This window comes from Molothrus ater, chromosome 3, assembly GCF_012460135.2.
Source record: "Molothrus ater isolate BHLD 08-10-18 breed brown headed cowbird chromosome 3, BPBGC_Mater_1.1, whole genome shotgun sequence".
Classification (NCBI taxonomy): domain Eukaryota; kingdom Metazoa; phylum Chordata; class Aves; order Passeriformes; family Icteridae; genus Molothrus; species Molothrus ater.
Window position 1 is genome coordinate 45,032,047 of NC_050480.2, and position 18,441 is coordinate 45,050,487.

At 35.4% G+C, this 18,441-nt stretch overlaps 1 protein-coding gene across 1 annotated transcript in view; it reads left to right on the forward strand.

Moving 5' to 3' along the window:
• The window catches only part of RYR2 (ryanodine receptor 2), a 385,720-nt gene that overhangs the window by 287,724 nt on the left and 79,555 nt on the right, over positions 1 to 18,441 (forward strand). Inside the window, 8 exon segments of the mRNA XM_054514420.1 lie at positions 366 to 441; positions 2,803 to 2,929; positions 5,920 to 6,035; positions 7,597 to 7,661; positions 9,465 to 9,586; positions 12,627 to 12,676; positions 16,358 to 16,418; positions 18,099 to 18,337. Of these exon segments, the coding sequence (XP_054370395.1) occupies positions 366 to 441; positions 2,803 to 2,929; positions 5,920 to 6,035; positions 7,597 to 7,661; positions 9,465 to 9,586; positions 12,627 to 12,676; positions 16,358 to 16,418; positions 18,099 to 18,337 (856 nt within the window).

Genomic DNA, 18,441 nt, shown 5'->3' on the forward strand with positions numbered 1-18,441 from the left:
CTGCTCTCTCTTTCCCTTGACAGTGCCTTCAGAGGGTTCTTTTTGGCCTTGTTTTCAGAATGAAATCCCCCATCTGACACCCCAGTACTATTTCCAGAACTATTCTTCTCTTTGTGGTTCCTTGTTGTCTGCAATAAGAATTCTTTCTTCAGCACCAGGTTCCTGACTCATACCCATGCTGATTCTACCCAAATTCTACACAATATTTTTTCAGTAAAAACTTGTTTCCAGTGAACCATTACAGTGTAATTGTATTACACTTCCCAGAGAACAGAACTTGTTATTTAATATCAGCCAGAAACTTGTCCTTCTTGAGAGTTATTCATTGCAGCAACCCACATCACTAAGCTCTCCGTTTTCCCAAGGCTATGGCTGAGATGATGGCTGAAAACTACCATAACATATGGGCAAAGAAAAAGAAACTGGAGCTTGAAGCAAAAGGTAATGTTAACTCTATGTATTTACAATATTTTAAGTTTTCTGTGACTACCTTAGGTCATGCATTTCATAAAAAATTAAAAAGAGGAAAAAGGAACAGCAAATTTAAATTGACAAAGAAGAAACAGTGAAGTATTTATTCTTGACTGTGATTTTTAGTGCCTAAAGTTTTTATAGTACCCATTGTAACTCTTGTTTAAGTAGTCTACCAATCCAGATATATCAAGGGGAGGAAATTCAAAGGTTGTAAATAAATTTAAGCACATTAATCCATTTTCCTGCTAGCATTAATCTTTCAGACTATTACCCAATGGGTTATGATTTCATTTGTATTGCTTCTTTTATTGCAGGTAGATCTGAAGAGTGTTTACTGAGTACTGCACTTATCATGTGTTGAACAGATAAGGGGAAAAACCTAGACCAGATGCTTGATTCCATATAAAAATTGCATGTGCTTCATGATCTCTGCTTACCTAAATGATTTTTTTTAATCTGTTGTGTAATTTACTGTTTTTCCTCTGTGTTAAAAGCATTTCTTTATTTGTAGTAAAGCTGATATTTTTTTTCAGGTAACGCTATATTAGCAAATGGAGAAAACAAGTTCTCAGTCGCAAATTATTGAAGCTAGGGTTTTACCTTATTTGAAGGTGTCTAGTTGTATATTGTATGCACTAAAGTTGGCTTAAATTCACAAAATTCCAGAAAAGGTATATCAGTTAAGGTTTTATAAAAAAGCCCAATTCTATCTGGAAGTACCTTTGATAATTACTTTATATTTCCATGCCTTTAATTATATTTCCCCTTTATATAATTTTTATATTATTCATTTTCTGTAAAACCTTCCTCAGGATAAGTAGCCTCAGGATTGGCCAAGTTTGGGAAGTAATAGGCTACAGAAAGATGAGATATTTCAATATTTCAACTGCATTTCACAGCTTTGAAAGCAGAATTTTGCCTATGAGAAGCGTTTCAATGAGAATACTGTATAGTGTTTGTTGTGTTGTGCACTGTGGGAAGGCTGGAGGTGGCTGTAGTGATTGAAGGCTTCTGATAGACAGATTTTGTATGTGAAAAGTAGATGAATTTGTCAGCTGAGCAAAACTTGGCCTTCAAAAATTCTGAGCGTTTTTCTCCAGTATATTCATACGCTAGTATTTTTATTTTTTTACCCATATGTAAAAAAAAAAAAGGCATCATGTGTACTTATGTGCATTTTGCTGTCTTCAGCTGTCCTGTGGTACAATTACATCATGTTGGTGATAAGAGAATAAAATCCAATCAATCCCAATGTTAAAGACTGTACTTCCTAAGACAAATCCAGACTAAACAAAAAAACCCAATCCACCATCAGACTTGCCCACTCGGTTTTCATTTTGCATGTACTTAAATAGATTCAGGCAGAACTAATTGAAAACTCCAGAATATGTACATTTAAAAAAAAAAATATCCAGTGGTATGTCTCCAGTACTTTCTATAGGGAATTCTTTCCTTTTAAAAAATTATTATTATTTTTAGATACTTTCTATAGTGGCTTTTTTTCAGAGATAAATCTTATCATTACTCCTACAGTTTCCTGGGGTTTCAGAGAAGTTGCAATAGGAATTTATTGTGTTATGTTATGTGATAGTGATTCAGAAGTTGAACTTCTGAGAATGTTGCTTTTTATGCAGATATTTATATTAAGAATAGAAACGTTATTTTCCTTCCAAATTAAATATTTACATGCAGTAGATATCAATACATCAGATTTTAGTAAGCAATACAATGAAGTTTATTCTTTTTACCTGCGGTTTTGCAGCATTCTTTGGATTTTGCTGCATAGTAGTGAGAACCATGTTTGAATTATGTATTCTAATTTTCTGTCTTTAATTTATTACTATATAGTAGAACTGTATCACTTTAATATATTTTAGATATTTGTGTATCTTGCTAAACTTGATGAACCCTGTTATTAGAATGTTTAAAAGCAGAACTTCATATATGCTTATATATTTGTTTATATACAGGTTTTCTTAGGAAATTATGTATTATGAAATTAATGAAATATTTTCAGTTGCATTAAATGAAGTTGCATTTGTAATAGATGTTTGTAACCGTTAAGCATTTTTTTCTTCTTTAAGTGTTTTTTGCAATAGGTTCAGCATATTTAGCTTGTACTTGCAGCAAATATGTTAGAAAGATGTAATCATATCTCAGTTTCTATCTGGATATTTTTTAAGGTTTGTGTAAAGAAACAGACAAGTATGTTGTTATTTCAGACTAGAATGTAACATGCTGTGTATTATTGTGATAGTACTTTTACATACTGTGACTTACCATGTCAACAGATAACTTTTTAATTTTAATTCTCTTGATGCTCCATAGTAGGAGGAGGCAACCATCCCCTTCTTGTCCCTTATGATACACTCACAGCCAAAGAAAAAGCCAAGGACAGAGAAAAAGCACAGGATATTCTGAAATTTCTACAGATTAATGGATATGTTGTCTCCAGGTAATTCTCAGTTCAGTATTAATATCACAGAAGGTTTTCCTCAGTGGTCTTTTCTGTTTTGTTTTGTGGTTTGGTTGGTTGTGGTGGGTTTTTTTTTGTTTCTGTTATTGCTTTTTTTGTGATTATTTTTTATGTTTCAATACCTGGGAATAAGGATGAGCTCCTTCATATAAAACATTGTAAGGAAGAAATGAATTACAAAGTTAGTAGCAGGGGTTTTGGAAGGTATGAACAGAGTTCTCCAGAATGTCTGCATGTCTTCTACTTTCCCTCTCAATATTGCAGGTTTTTCTTTCTGGCATGTGTCCATGCATCCAACTGTTAGTAAACTTACTAGTTTTCTGCAAGTGATGGAATTATTAAGTCTTAGTTACAGGTTCATACACATCTTCAAACACATGTCTCTCTCTAAAGGAATTTCTAGACAATTGGTAAGATAAGACAGTTTTATTTCTAAAACATACAACTACTTTATTTCAATTGAGTTCATTTAAAGTATTATTTTTTAAACAATCCACAGTGTAAATGTAATAATAGTTGAATAGTCTGCTGAATAACGTGCATAATTCATTTTTAAATGGTGTATATACCTTCTAAATGTAGCATGAATACATTTTTAATTAATTTGTAATGTTTTCTGCCTTATCAGCATGACTTAGGAAATCAGAATCTCTAGAAAGGCTGAAAGCATATCTGAGCCTTGCATTACTTGAACATTAGTAAGTGAACGAAACAGTCACTGAGATCAATTTAAGTAATCACTGTGAATTGGCCTTGCACATCTACCTAAAATCTGCCTACTTCCTTTCTTTTCTATCAAATATGAATTCCAGCCTGTTTCTAGAGTCCCACAGTTAATCTGATAATTTTGGTAAAATCTTACAGGTTAGCTGTAATAATTGATTTTATTTCCTCTCAGTGCAGTAGGATGTACAAAGAGGGATGTCAGACAGCAAGGGTTTCTTTCCTTATTCCCTGACAATATGATCAACTGCATTCAGGAGTAATAACCCTTTTTATTCCTGTTAAAGACAAGAGAAAAGTGGCTTTTGGGGTTTTTTTGGGAGTGGAAGGCTAAGAAGGATGGTAAAATAACTATTAACTGGGACCCACCCATAGTCTTGTTACTAGTTCTTGCTACATCTGCACCCTCCTGTGCTGGTTAAATGCAGCCTTTTCCACGATGTTTAACGCAATGTACTTGCTGCACCTTTGATGACTACCTTGTCTAAACAAACAAGGGCCTGATTCATGTTTTAATTTGGTCTGCTCACTACTGTGCTTTCCATATATGCCTTGCTCCCATTTCTTTACAGTCTTTATTTGACAGTGACCATTCAGGTCTCTTCACCCCCATGCAAAATGGCTTCAGGGAAGATAGAAACATTTGCCCCCTACCAAGCATGTAGCACTCTGGCCCACTTCAACTGCTGGTGCAGAAGCCCTCTCTCATCTTACTGACACTGCTCTTTCACATTAGCTGGAATTTTTTTAGACCACAGCAGTCCCACCCCAGTGGCAGGAAGCTGGGACTTCCAGTTTCTGGAGTTGCAGACCCTGCTCTATGACCTTGACTGTCTGACTCCAATGGCTGCGACCAAATGCACTTATGCCAGTGCCCTGCTGAAGCTGCCACTCTGGCCTCAAGGTCTGTAGGGCTCACAGAGCTGTCCCCAAAGCTGTGGCATCTCTAACTACTAATTCTTGAGACTTTCTTTCACCCCACTTGTCACAGACCTGGGGGCACCTACACCCCAAGCCTGACTCCAGTTGCTGGCCCAGTATCCAGCTCATGCTGGTCTTGCCGATAGCTGCCATCTACTTCTGACAGCCGATGGAATAGTGAGTGATAATACATAGAGATACAGCTATGAAAGCATTTAATAGGAATTTAGGACAAACTCTAGTGATAAGGTACAGGGCTCAGCCAGTCAATTGATTTGACAGTTTACATGTGACCAGCTGTTTTGAAATCAGTTTTCGTCCCTTCTGTACTTTGCTTTTTATTCTTCCCCCCTGTACAGTCTATCGTTGCTTTGTGTATTGAGCTGCCTCAAATAATCCAAATTCTCATGTCCCTTTCTCTTAGGAGTTCCAAAGTTCAGGTGGCCCTCTCTAAAGTTGTGTCTGAAGTTTCTCAATGGTCCCTTAGTTAGTAAACTTGAGAATTTTGTTCTCCGGCATTGTTTCCTTTATATTTTGTCTACCAGATTTGTGTCTCTAGGCATATGCTTTAATTTAAAGCATAAATGTGCAATACACAGGCAATTCTATTCTGTATGTACGCAGTAGGTATACTTTTTCAACTTGCAGCCTAGCTGAGTACCAATTTAACTTGGTGCATAAGTCAGGAAGATGAGGTGTGACTGATTCCCTTGCTTATTTAAGAATAGCTGTTTCATGTGCCATCAATTAAGTCCTGATCCTGCATAAACAAGGCTTGTGTCAATGCCAGCTTGTTGCTAGGGGTGTCATCCCATGACATGGATTCATGCTTTGGAGTTTCATTCTTGTAGAAAGATGGTTTTTTTTTGTCAGACTGGTAACTAACATGGATGGAACATGCTGGAAAAGTGATTGCAAGCAGACTTTTTGGGAAAAGTCATAGTGATGGATATTTAGATTTATTTCTAGTTTGATTGTTTAAATCAAAGTATTTTTTCAGCTTCCAAACTTCCTCACCCAAGAATCAGTCCTTGTAGGGAAATGTAAGATATTACAAGTAATGGAAAGAAATTATAATAATAGTGGATTATTTTGATTGACAAGTGTAATTTTTTTTCTAGACTTCTGGTTGGGAAATCTACTTGTGTCTTAACAAATTGCTCAAAATCTAAGTGTGAGAGTGCTGTTTACATTAAACACAAAAAAAATCTTATATTAATAAGCACATGATCATTACTAGAAAAAATGGTGTCAGACTACATGGAGAGGTAAGACTACTTGGAGTCCTTCTGTATGTGTAAAAATTTACTTGTTTCCTTTTACAGAGGACTTAAGGACCTGGAATTAGACACGCCTTCCATTGAGAAACGCTTTGCCTATAGTTTCCTTCAGCAGCTTATAAGATATGTGGATGAAGCCCATCAGTACATTTTGGAGTTTGGTATAGTACCCCTTGCACATTTTTTAAAACAATTATAAGCTAATATTTCAGATGTTATAAAAATAACCAGAAAAATTTTTTAAAGATTGATACATTTCTGGATTAGTTTTCCCTTTAATTTCCTGTAGTTGATGAAGATCATGAATTTTGGAGTTATGAACCTGCCATTCATTGCAATTTCCCATATTCATTCATCAGATTAAAAATTTTCAGCAAAAATTTATGACTTTCATTCTTTGTAAAAGAAAACTATCTGCCCCCTTGCATTTATGCACAAAATTATAATCTCTCACATGTGCACAATAATACTATTCACATGTAATCCCTATTGTGTGCACAGTAATACTATTCACATGCAATCCCTTTTTCAGAGAGCAAATGAAACCAGTCATTTGTACCATTGTGAAATTTTCTCTCAAAAAGGGAGTAGAGAAACATCTTCAACAAACTCCCACAATAGGAATGTTCTTTCGCAAATAGCCAGCACATGTTTTGTGAACAACACTATGAAAGATTTATCTGCTTTTGGTGAAGATAAAAAAATACAAAAGTTTGGTGACCCAAGCCATCTTCTTATATGAGCAGTAAAAGCTAAAAACACCTGGCCAGATGCTGCTTCTGTTGTGAACATGGGAGTTGCAATGACATATAACATATACTGTGCCTCATAGTGATATATACTGTAAATGACAGTAACAGGAACATCAGGGCGATTGAATAAATCAATACTCACCTAAAAACCAATCTAGTTTTAATGTGGAAATTTGGCAAATTTAGGAGTTATTATATGCCATGGTTACTTACAGTAGCAAAAGTCTGGTCTTGATAACTCACCAGGCTACTTCTGCTGCTAATGCTTGATTACCATGGCTTCATCATTCCTAATTACATAAATTTGAGCTAACTGCAAGAATGATAATGATTAAATACTGAAACACTAGAAACATTGGTGGAACAAATACTGTTTGAGTCCCTCAATAGATTAATGGAAAGAAGACAGTAAATAAACTAGAAATAGTTTGGGAGCTGTAAGAGATTTTATTTTGAAAGAGATTTTGTTTTTTATGGTAGGGGAGGAGAGAAGCATTTTTAATTTTAGTTGAATAGATCTAACCATTAATTTTGTTCTTTAGTACCAAGTTCATAAATAAGAAATGAAAATTCATTAATTCCATTTCTCCCGGGAACAACTGGAGAAAGGTGTGTTATTAGAATCTGAGTTCATGTTTCCAAATTGTCACGTGTAACAGGAACAGATAAACACAACACCAGATTTTTATCTCACAAAAACATCCATGTCTCTTTGTACTATGAGATGCCTACACTTTTATGAAGATTTGGGCAGTTATTATTTATACATTTTATTTGCTGTTACTTTTCCTCTAATGAGGAAGTCATAAAATGCCACTTTAACTAGTGCCTATACTGTTTGAGGTGCCTTAAATCTACATCTAAAGATGACCAGTATTATTTGTTTATAGTGTACACTTCCTAGAGAAAAATGCAGAGTAGACTGTAATTAGGATACATAACAAGGAACTTATTTTTCTTCTCTCTGCAGATGGTGGCAGCAGAGGCAAAGGAGAGCAATTTCCATATGAACAAGAAATTAAGTTTTTTGCCAAAGTACAGTATATTTTTGCTTATTCTTTGTCAACATAGTGATTAACAGAAGTGAGAGCATATTTTTTAGTAACTGTTATTGTTATAGTGGTGTTTTTCTGTGTTAAATTCATTCTTTTATTAATTAAAAACAGCAGTAATAAAAATAGCTTGAAAACAACGTGGGATGAAATATAGATGTGGGAAGATTACAAGACTATATTTTTTATTCTCATTATTTCCTGCTCCATGATATGCAGCTACTCATATGATATTATTCAGAAGCTCCCTACATTTTCTGTTTTCTGGCTTAGTCTAATTTTGAAGAATTTTCTCTTTTACAATCTTCAGGTGGGTTAATGTGAGCAATAGTTATTGGAATTAACACGGCTGTGTATCTGTCAGTGTCATGGTAGTTATTTCTCTTGTTTTAAAACCGTGTTGTCGTCTCCATCACGGAGTCAAACAATGGCTGAGGTTGGAAGGACCCTTTGCTTAGCACTGTCAGAGAGCCATGTCAGACATCTTTTGAATATGTCCAAGGTTAGAAACTCCACAGTCTCTCTGCTCAACCTGTGCCAGTGCTCAGTCACTCTGACAGTAAAAATGTGTTTCCTGATGGTCTGAGAGAACCTACTGTGTTCTCTTGTACTAGAGAGCCCAGAACCAGATACAGCACTTCAGATGTGCTCTCACCAGAGTTGAGTAGAGTGGAAGGTCTAGCAGGTCCTCCCTGGACCTGCTGACAAGCACTCTGTCTAGTTCAATCCACACTGCTGTTGGCTACCTTTGCAATAAGATTGCTTTTTTGGCCCATGGTCTGTTTGCTGTCCACTGAGGATCCCCTGGTCCTTCTTTGAAAAACTGCTTTTCAGCTGATTAGCTCTCAGTGTGTCCTGGTAACTGGACTTCTTCCTCCCCAGATGCAGGAATTTGCACTTTTCCCTTCCTCTTCCTCCTGACGGCCATGAAATTCCTCTCAGCACAATTCTCCTTTTTCTGTCATGATTTTCCACTTTATAAACCAAGAAAATCTGCTATTGCCTTTCAAACATAAAATCCTGTATGATATTTGCATATTTAAAATGCCTTTTGAATTCATTAATGAGTAAGAAGATGTGACTGCTTGCAGCATTTTCTAACTCTGGTGTCCTTTGCAGTAAGTTGTTATTTCAATGCCTTAGAGTACTTCCATGTGGTATTATTTGTCAAGCTGATTGACTCAGAAGCTAGCATCCCACTCTCTTGTGAACCATGCTCCAAAAAGGAAGCAATTCCATATTTTCTTTTCGGCCATTTGTTTTGGATCAGCTGCTGTCTGACACCTGTAGTGGGCACTGAGTAATAATCATCACAGAAAGTAAACAGAAAAACTTCTGTGGCACAAGCCCTTAGTAAGTGATGTTATTTTGAAAAATCTAGAAATAAGTGCTGTTTGCATGCTGACAGTTGTAGGTGAATTTTTTTAAACCTACATTAAAAGGACCAAAAAGCAATAGTTGTATTTGGTTATGTGGTATAGGAAAAATCTTAAATTGTGAGATAAAATTAAATGATACTTTCTGCCTTGTACTCCTCCTAAAAACTCCCCACACATAAGTCCCAGTGATAATGTAATTTCTTCTGCTGCCTTACTTGATGACATATTAAATGCCTTGAATATTAAATAAATTCAGAGAAAATTTAAAGAAAAAATCCAAATAGACAAAAGTTTTAAGACAGAAAACCTGTTTGAAATCTCTTGTCTTTAGTTGTGACCTACAAAGTATAATACAGAACATAGTAAAGAACATCCTGAGATAACCACTCTTTCTGATATAATTTCAGGTCGTGCTTCCTTTGATTGATCAGTACTTTAAAAATCATCGCCTGTATTTCTTATCTTCAGCAAGTAGGCCTCTCAGCAGTGGAGGCCATGCCTCTAATAAAGAGAAAGAAATGGTGACAAGGTAAAGCTTAAAATAATATTAATGTCTATGCATATGTGTGTTGGTCTTTAAAGAGCAGCAGTTGAATGTGGGCAAGTGAGAAGTGGGAGGCACAGAGATATTTTTATGTACACAGAAATTAAGCATTTTTCACTTTCTTTTTCCATTAGGAAAATTCATTGTATAAAATGGAGAGGAATACAGAGTTACTATATGCTGTTTAAAAGGTGATGATTTTAGCATGCAGGGAACTTCAATTTATCCTTATATTCAACAGCAAAACACTTGCACATTCTGTGGCACAGGCTATACAGTTATGTATCATTTTTCTGATATTCCTAACTGTTAGAAATAGGTATACACTGAAATCATTGTTCCTGCAAAATTTTCTGTTAGATTTATAAGCCAAACTTATTTGTAGCCGAGTTTCAATAAGTATCGTTATTAATGTCCATAATGTCCATGTCATAAAAATAAGGGAGTTGCATTCTTTCTGCTCTATAGTTTTATAAATAGTAATGAGTAGTACTATCACAGAAATACTTGATTCTTTCTCTGAAGTTACTCTTTTTTGCAGACCATCTCTCTAAGATGTTTTAATGTAATTTCACTTCTGGTTGAATTGAAACCCACATTTCCCCTTTAGTAAAGTGGATTACAAGCTTCACACAGGATCTCTTGAGTACCTGTAACGTGGGCATGTATGATGATTGCCTTCTTGGCTGTTCTTGGGCATGACCCATGCAATATTGAATTGCTGCATTTTGAGGCTGACAGCCAGTTGGTGGTCATTCAGACATGACCACCGTGGCTTGCAAGATTGTGTGAATGCTGAGTGAAGTTTTTATCACAATATTAAGCTCAAGTAAGTAATGGCTGTATTGACTTTGCATCATCTCATGGACTAATCTGAACTGGCAGCTTATCTCAATGCTGTTCTTCAAGGGATTTAAAAACTGTATCGAAATGCATGCATATAAATAATTTTCCAGTCTTATGAGCTGCTAATTTTCTGTCTGTAATGTCCTGGATAACGGTATTTTTACAGATGTTAAGTCATGCCAATAAACTCCCTCCTTCTGGAAAATGTCAGCTATATCAGCATACCTGCTGTATAGAGATTCAGGATTTATGCACATATGCTCTGTAGCTGTGTGAGATTCCAGAACTTATAGTCCTGCAAAAAGATCAGAGCTTCTGCCATACTTGATTGGGTTATGTGCCATCCAGATGTGTCAGCCAAGGAGAAGAAAACAGATGCAGGGAAATCTTGGATGAGTAATAGCTAATTCCATTGAGTGCACCTCCAACACAGAATTTGTTTTAAGCTAAGAGCAATTCCTGTCTGCTTTCCTTCTCCAGTGACAATAAACTTGCATTCATTAAGCTGTGGAAGAGTATAATTTTGGATATTGATAATGCAGTGAAAGTCTTGGCATATGCAACAACCATTCCATATTCAGAAAATACAGTAAATCCAGATCTATTTTGCTGACAAATATGGGTCAGACTTCTTCCTGAAATGTGGTGGCATTATATGCTGTTGTATTTGTAACCAACCTCTTCATGATTGGGTTTTTCGAATTTCTCATCCAGTAGACCAAGTTACAAGTTATCTAACTACTGTAGTTGTATGAAATTGGTTCTAAATATCAATCTAGGTATTGGAAATTTGGAGTTATTTATTTATTTATTTGCCTCAACTAAAGGCACTGTAGATGATAGTTTCAGTCTCACTTTGTGAAAGCATAGCATCTGCTGAATGGTACAGTCAGTTGAGTAACATTTGTCTGTCAGAACATAAGATGGAGTGGTGAGCTATTTATGTCTTTTCCAGAATGGACACAAAATCTATGTGATGCTAACATGCTTCTCTACATCTTTTCCTGTTGGATTTGGTGATTCAAGATCCTCATAAAACAATATATAGTCTGTCTGCTTCATGGAATAAAAAGTGAACTGAGATCCCTGAACATGCACCAAGCAGGCTCATTTCTAAAACAGAGCAGTTGCTGTTGCTAGAGTGGATCACTATGCATTATCTAATTAGCTGGATTCAATCCCACATTAATCTGGCTGTTGTGATTCTGGACATAAATGTTTCCATTTGACACTGTGCTCTTGTCTGTCAATGGAACAACATGTTCAGATCTCATCCATAGGCTGTGCAGACATGCTTATTGTATCTTTTGCTTTTAAATCAGAGGCTAATAAATAGCTAGTATACCTATTAATTACGTAGCTTAATAAAATGACATGATATTGTTCATGTCATTTATAGCAGATGAAAGGGTTTGCAGCATAAAATAATACCACAAAAATGGATGTTCCTGGTGAAAATTCTCATGCCAAACCAGATCTTGAAGATTGATATAATTCCAACTTCAATCTGGAGCCCAGGTCAATTTGGATAGGGTAGTTTGCTCCTGCTTCTATGAATTAACAGAAAATTTTACTCTTCTTTTTTCTCAATGGAGTGCTGTTTATCAGCACAGGAAGTAGTTCAAACATGCAAAACAAAATCATTGATCATATTGTTTAAAACCATGTAAGAGGTGATATTGAAAAAAAAAAACAACTTATTCGAAGAAAAATTCTTACTGTGTTCAAGTTTACAAAATCCTAATTGAACTAGTTAAACATTTGCCATCACACACCTCACTTAATTTGATTCCGTTGCCTTGTGTTTTCAAATTGTTAGTGGTATCCTGTGTAGCACAATGACCATGTTTTACTTTTTAAAGCTTTGATGGTTATTTCCTTGTGGGTTATTGTATAGAACGCTTTTATATTAATTAGCTTTGCTTTTAATTTTTTGTTTGTTTTTTTTAATTATAATATGTGCTTATTTAACCATGTTTGTTAAGGATATGCACTTGAAAATTCTTTCTTTAGTATTCTGTCCCACATTCTGCTCAGACAATTGATTCTTTCTGCGTGACATCATGTTGCTTTTCCTGCTCATATATCAGCTGTTATTTTTTCTTTCTTCCCCCCCCCCCCCCCCCCTTATTTTTTTCCTTTTCCCTTCTCTTCTCTTTTATTTTTCTTTTGTCTTCAGCCTGTTCTGCAAACTTGGAGTTCTTGTCAGGCATAGGATTTCACTGTTTGGTAAGGAGACCCTTGACAAATACTAGCATGGCCATCACTTGGTTTTCTTTGCCATTTTTGCATTGTATTAAGTGCTGCTTTGTTGCATGCTGCATGGCTGAAATGCATGGTCTACACAGACCACCGATTGTTTAGACTGGTAGATCAAAGACTATTTTAGATTGAATAAAAAGCTTTTGTAGTTTTCAGTTTGGGGGGGCTGATTGGGGCTTTTTAGTTTTCTGTGTCTGAACTAATATTTGGGTTTCATTATCATATCGAAGAATTTTGATGAGTAAATTAAAATTACTGATTTGTTATGTTATTCTGAATAGTTTAGGAAAAACATTTGACAATCAGAACTGCACATTTTTATTGGAAAGTCATTAAGGAAAATTAGAAGTGGGCTGAGGTGCTTAGTTATCGTCTGTGGAATTCTTGAATATTCTCAGATGTGCTTGACTCCACATACGCATGTGTACCCTCTTTCTGGTATTATGTGACCTTGGCAGGAGCTTGGTGTTTGTCTTATGCCATGTGAAAATCACTGAATTGAAGTCAATCTGAAGTCTGTATCAAGTGTATACATTATATGCAATGTTTGGCATATTTTCTTTGCAATTTTCTCTTATGCCGTGGTGCTAGGAGAGCTGGAATAGTACGTCCTATGCATACATGGCTTCAATGATGGATGCAGTGCAAACTTCAGCATCCATGAACATACCTAATTGGGTAATTATCTAGTGAATTAGAATTTGATTATGTTAACATGCACCTAACTCAATTCTGGCATATTTCATTCAATTTGAAGGGAAAGAACTCGCTGCAGCAGTGTGGCGTTTAAAAATTTTACAGACCATTATGAAAACCATTAAACTAAGAAGAAAGATTGGAAGTTTTTTAGCATAATTGCTTTGAAATATTTTGGAAGGAGCTGAGAGGATTTGCCTATAAAGCCAAAAGATGATAGGAGGAATGGAGTTATTTCTGCAGCTGTGTGGCATTGTTGCATCTTTTTCTGGAGGGCGGAATATGTCACAAACCTACACATAAGCTCTGATTTATGCCCTACGTTGTTTCTTCAAAGAATGAACTAGCTCAGTTATGCTATTAACATTTTGGAAATCTTTTTTGTTATTTGTGCACTTGGTTTTCAGATTTTTTTTTCCTAAAATGAGTCATGGTTGAAATTAAAAACCTAAGTCAATATAACTTTCTTCAGTACTAAAGAAAAGATCTTTTCTATTCAACTTCTCAGCTTGCTTATTTCTTGTTGTTTGGCTGGGTTCAAAGGCTAGGAGATAAGTCAGATAGGATCAGCTGATTATTTGACAGCTACAGTTTGTTTTTTAACTCTTTGCCCAGACTACAGTAACAACAGATTACAAAATCTATGCCAACACAGTAGTTTTGGTATGAACTGTGACAAGGTGATTGTGAGACTATGGAGCATGAGTGGGTTGTTTACTATGGACTTAAAAACTCAAGTCAAAATCCCCTTACAGTTTGCCTTCCCCTGCAAGTGAATTGCATGATGTGAGAAAATCTGATTAAGAGAGTTGCACTTATTCCAGCAATGACAGAGACTGTGCAGAAGAGGAGAAAGTGCTCCTAACTGAGCACACCTGGGGCCTAGAAAGTTATTTGTGCATTTTGAAGGCATCTTCTGTGAGCAAGTGTTGCTCAATAATAACTTTTATGTATAGTGTGGAGTTTGCTATAACAATTATCAAAATTCTATATAGTTTTGCTGTATAGGTACTTTATATTACTGTGAATATGAATGGTACTTCTGAATATAGAGCTGCATTTCTGAAAATCATTAGTGAAAGTCATGTAGCTTAAGATGTATATAGTAGTTTGTTAAAAGGGGAAATTAAGCATGTCTTACAGAGTGAACTTAGTCACATTTGATATCTGAGAGTGTCACTAAGATTATGGAATTATCATTCAACATAGAATCATTATTTGTTTACAATGTGAAAGCAGATTTTGGCTACAATAATTTACTGTTTGAGAGCTGTGGCTGTACGTGAGGAAGAATGTATTGATTTATTTTCGTTAGTATTACTGGGTAGATATGGAAAGATTTTGGTGAATAATTTTGGTGAATTGAGCATATTAATTTATATTTTCTCAAATTTAAGTAGCTTGATTGTATAAATTTTGAGTAAGCCATTCTATTCTGGAGCAAGTTGCTGAGAATTTGTGGCTGCCCTGTTCCTGGAAGTGTTCAGGCTGGGTTGGATGGGGCTTTGATCAAACCTTGTCTAATAGAAGGTGTCCCTGCCCACAGCAGGAGGTTGGACCTAGATGATTTTTACCAACCCAGGCCATTCCATGATTCTGTGGTGGTCTAACACACAGTCTGGTGTACTTTGAGCACTTCCCTCCATACCTGCTGTCATTAGCACTGGTCTGCACTCTCTTCATCAGCACAGGCATTCCTATCACCAGAACATCAAAATAATAAGGAAAAAAAGTTTGATCTGACAAAAAATCTTAGTCTTTTGGGGTAGTGATTTTGGTAGGATTTTTTAGGTTGCCTCAGCTTTGTTATCTGCTTGCTTTACCATTGCATGATCACACATGCCAGTGAAAAAAAGGTGAGGCTGCCTGGCTGAGGCAGCTGTGGAAGTTGTGCTCCAGGTTTTTTAATCTGCTGTGGATGAACACCACAACAGTATTTCCTAATTTTGGTAGCATAGAACAACTTTTTCAGTGCTGCAATGAACCTCCCACACCTTTCTTGCACTTTATCTTTTAAAATCTCTACTTCACTGAAGCAATTACTAATTTTACTTGAATGTTTACTTGTATTTTTAAGAAATAACCAGCAGTGAGAAAATAGAGTATGCAGACAGAAGTATTTTCAGAAGTCTTTCTTAAACATTTGATTTGTTTCTACTTTTTTTTTTAATAAAGAAAATTTAAAGAAAAGCAAGAAAAGGCAGTTTTATTTTTGCACAATTTTGTTTCAAAAAGTAAATTTTAAAATAGGCTGTGGTTTAAATTTGTATAGCATACATCTGTTCTGGATTTAAAAAGTGATCTTAGAGGAAAGAGGCTTGTACATGGCAGCATTTTGGGAAGTACATATGTAGATATGTATAGAAGGCTTCTTGTATGTATGTCCTCTTTTTAAATGGGAAAAATAATTATAGAATATGTGTATTATTTCAGGGACTGTTATTTATGTGGACCCAATTAAGCTATAAATATCTGTAAGCTATGGGGTACACCAGGGAATGGACTTTTTTAATGACATTTTTTATAAGTGTTCTCTTCCTGCAATAGCAGGAAGTTGCAATAGCAACTTGGAAAGTTAATAGCTTTTATGTTACTGAGAGGGGGAAGATAAATAATCAGATAAACTTGAATTAATTAAAGCAAAACTTAGAGAAATCAAATGGAAACCAGAAAATATGCTGCAGCTCTAATTAACCCCACATTTAAGTACTTCCATCTTGACTGCCTCAGCTATTTTATGAGATGCTTTCCTGCCTCTAGTTACTGCATTTGTGTAAACAAGGCTAAGACAAAAAACTGCATGTTCTTTAACATGAAATGATGCAGAAGTTCAGTTGCTCTTCTACTATGTCATTTATTCTTTCATTAAATCCAGGGGTACAGTTAGGAGTGTGTCAATAAGCTATGTGCTATGCTCAGCTTAATTGGTGGATAATTTTCCTCCCTCTCTAGGAAACGATGCAACATCAATAGTCAACTGTCTTCACATACTGGGACAGACCTTGGATGCAAGGTAACACTGATTGTATTTTCTAAAGTACAAGGAAAATCACTGAAGAAAGTAATGTGCAGTTACATTTGGTCTACCTGTGTAAGGCAACAGAATTTCAACACTTGAGAAGTTACAGTGCTGAAAAGAATTCCCATTGCAAAACAGGACATTTACTAGGATTTGACAGGATAGTATTTGTAGGTTACACTTTAAATTTCATTATGGATCAGTGGTGTCCAGAAACTTCTGACTGTTAGTTTATGTGGTTTTAATCATGTGACTTTCTCAGAACCAAAATAAATTTAGAAATAGTTTATTATTTTCCTTACCCTGTTTAATAAAAAAATTCAGGAGTTAAATGCACAGTAAATATGTCTCAAGGAGTGGTTTTTTTTGCAAATTAATTCAGGTTCTAATTTGAAAAAAACCCAAATCCTTTGCCTGAAGTCAGTGCTACTTTTATGTTGAATTGAGCTGCTTGAGCTATTATTGTGAGGTTTGTGATGAGACAACATTGATATATTGGAGAGTAATATGTTGCTTTTCATTTGCTGTAAAGTCAGCCATCTCTGCTGAGAGCTGGTTTTTAGATTTTTGCATTTTTAAACAAAATATGATAGCTTAAACTGCCTCCATGGAAACTTTAAGGAAAATTTTTTCACTTTGCATAAAGTCTCAAAACAATTGTCTGTATTATGTGCATATAGTTGTCTTTCTCAATATCTTTGCAGTTGCTTTTATGGAAAAGTTTTATATTCCATTTGCTAGGGGGTAGAGTCATGATCATGGCCATTAATATGGCTCAGCTCTTGCATGGTATGCCTTTAGTTTGCAATATCTTGGGTTTTTTGTCTTAAATTATCTGTAGTCCATGCAATCACACAGACAGAATACAGACACAAGTGAAGGTCACTAATTCAGCTCTTGGTAGAGATGTGAAAATAGCTCCAAATGGAGATTAAGGAATTAATGGATGTAACATGGAAGTTTAAAGATAGTGCTCTTGAAACTGTACATATCCACTCTTTAAAATAAAAAATCAGACTAAAAGAACTGGGCTGATACTGAATTACAAAAGAGCATCACCTAAATTTATTTCACACATGCCTAAAGAGATACTTTCTTTAAACAAAGGATCTTTGTAATTGAGCTAGTTAAATCATATAATGATTCTCTTGGTTTGCATCTTCATATTGTTGATTATGGTGCTATAGTTACATAATAAATGCATTTATTGATTTATTGATTTGATTTTAACAGATGTGGTTGTTTTTACTCATTCCTTTCTCATGCCGTTGTTCTGGAGATAGAAATGTTACTGCTTTAATTAGGAAGATTTTCTAACTTCAATCTGAGACAATTCTTCTCTTTCTAGAGTCAGAAATCACAGACTTACTAATTCTTATTTTTGTTATGTAGTTTTTGGGTTTTTTCCTCTCTGAAGGCAAATGAATCACTTTATAAATTCTGAAAGACCATTTTCTTGGCAGGAAAACAGATAAAGTATCCTTGTGTTCTGCAGGATACCTGTGAATCTTGCTTTCAGTCAGTTATTCTGCTCTGAGGAGATTTTACAATGTCAAAAGATGAAATATTTTTCTTCGGATCTCAGTTATCTATTTCATATAATCCAAGGCTAAGCTTTCTTCCATGCTTGTATGACATAATTTTCCTTTTCATTCTTTTGCATGATATAAACAGGACTGTGATGAAAACTGGTCTGGAATCTGTTAGGATGGCATTGAGAGCATTTTTGGACAATGCTGCTGAGGATCTGGAGAAAACGATGGAAAATCTTAAGCAAGGCCAGTTTACACACAGCAGAAACCAGCCAAAAGGAGTTACACAAATCATTAATTATACCACAGTTGCTCTCCTGCCAGTGCTATCTTCATTATTTGAGCATATTGGACAGCACCAGTTTGGGGAAGATTTGATACGTATGTATCATACTATCATATATATGTCTGCAGAATGTCCGTGCCATTAAAATATCTATAGTGTCATGCAGTAAGCGTTACTAGATGCTCAATTCTATTAAAGA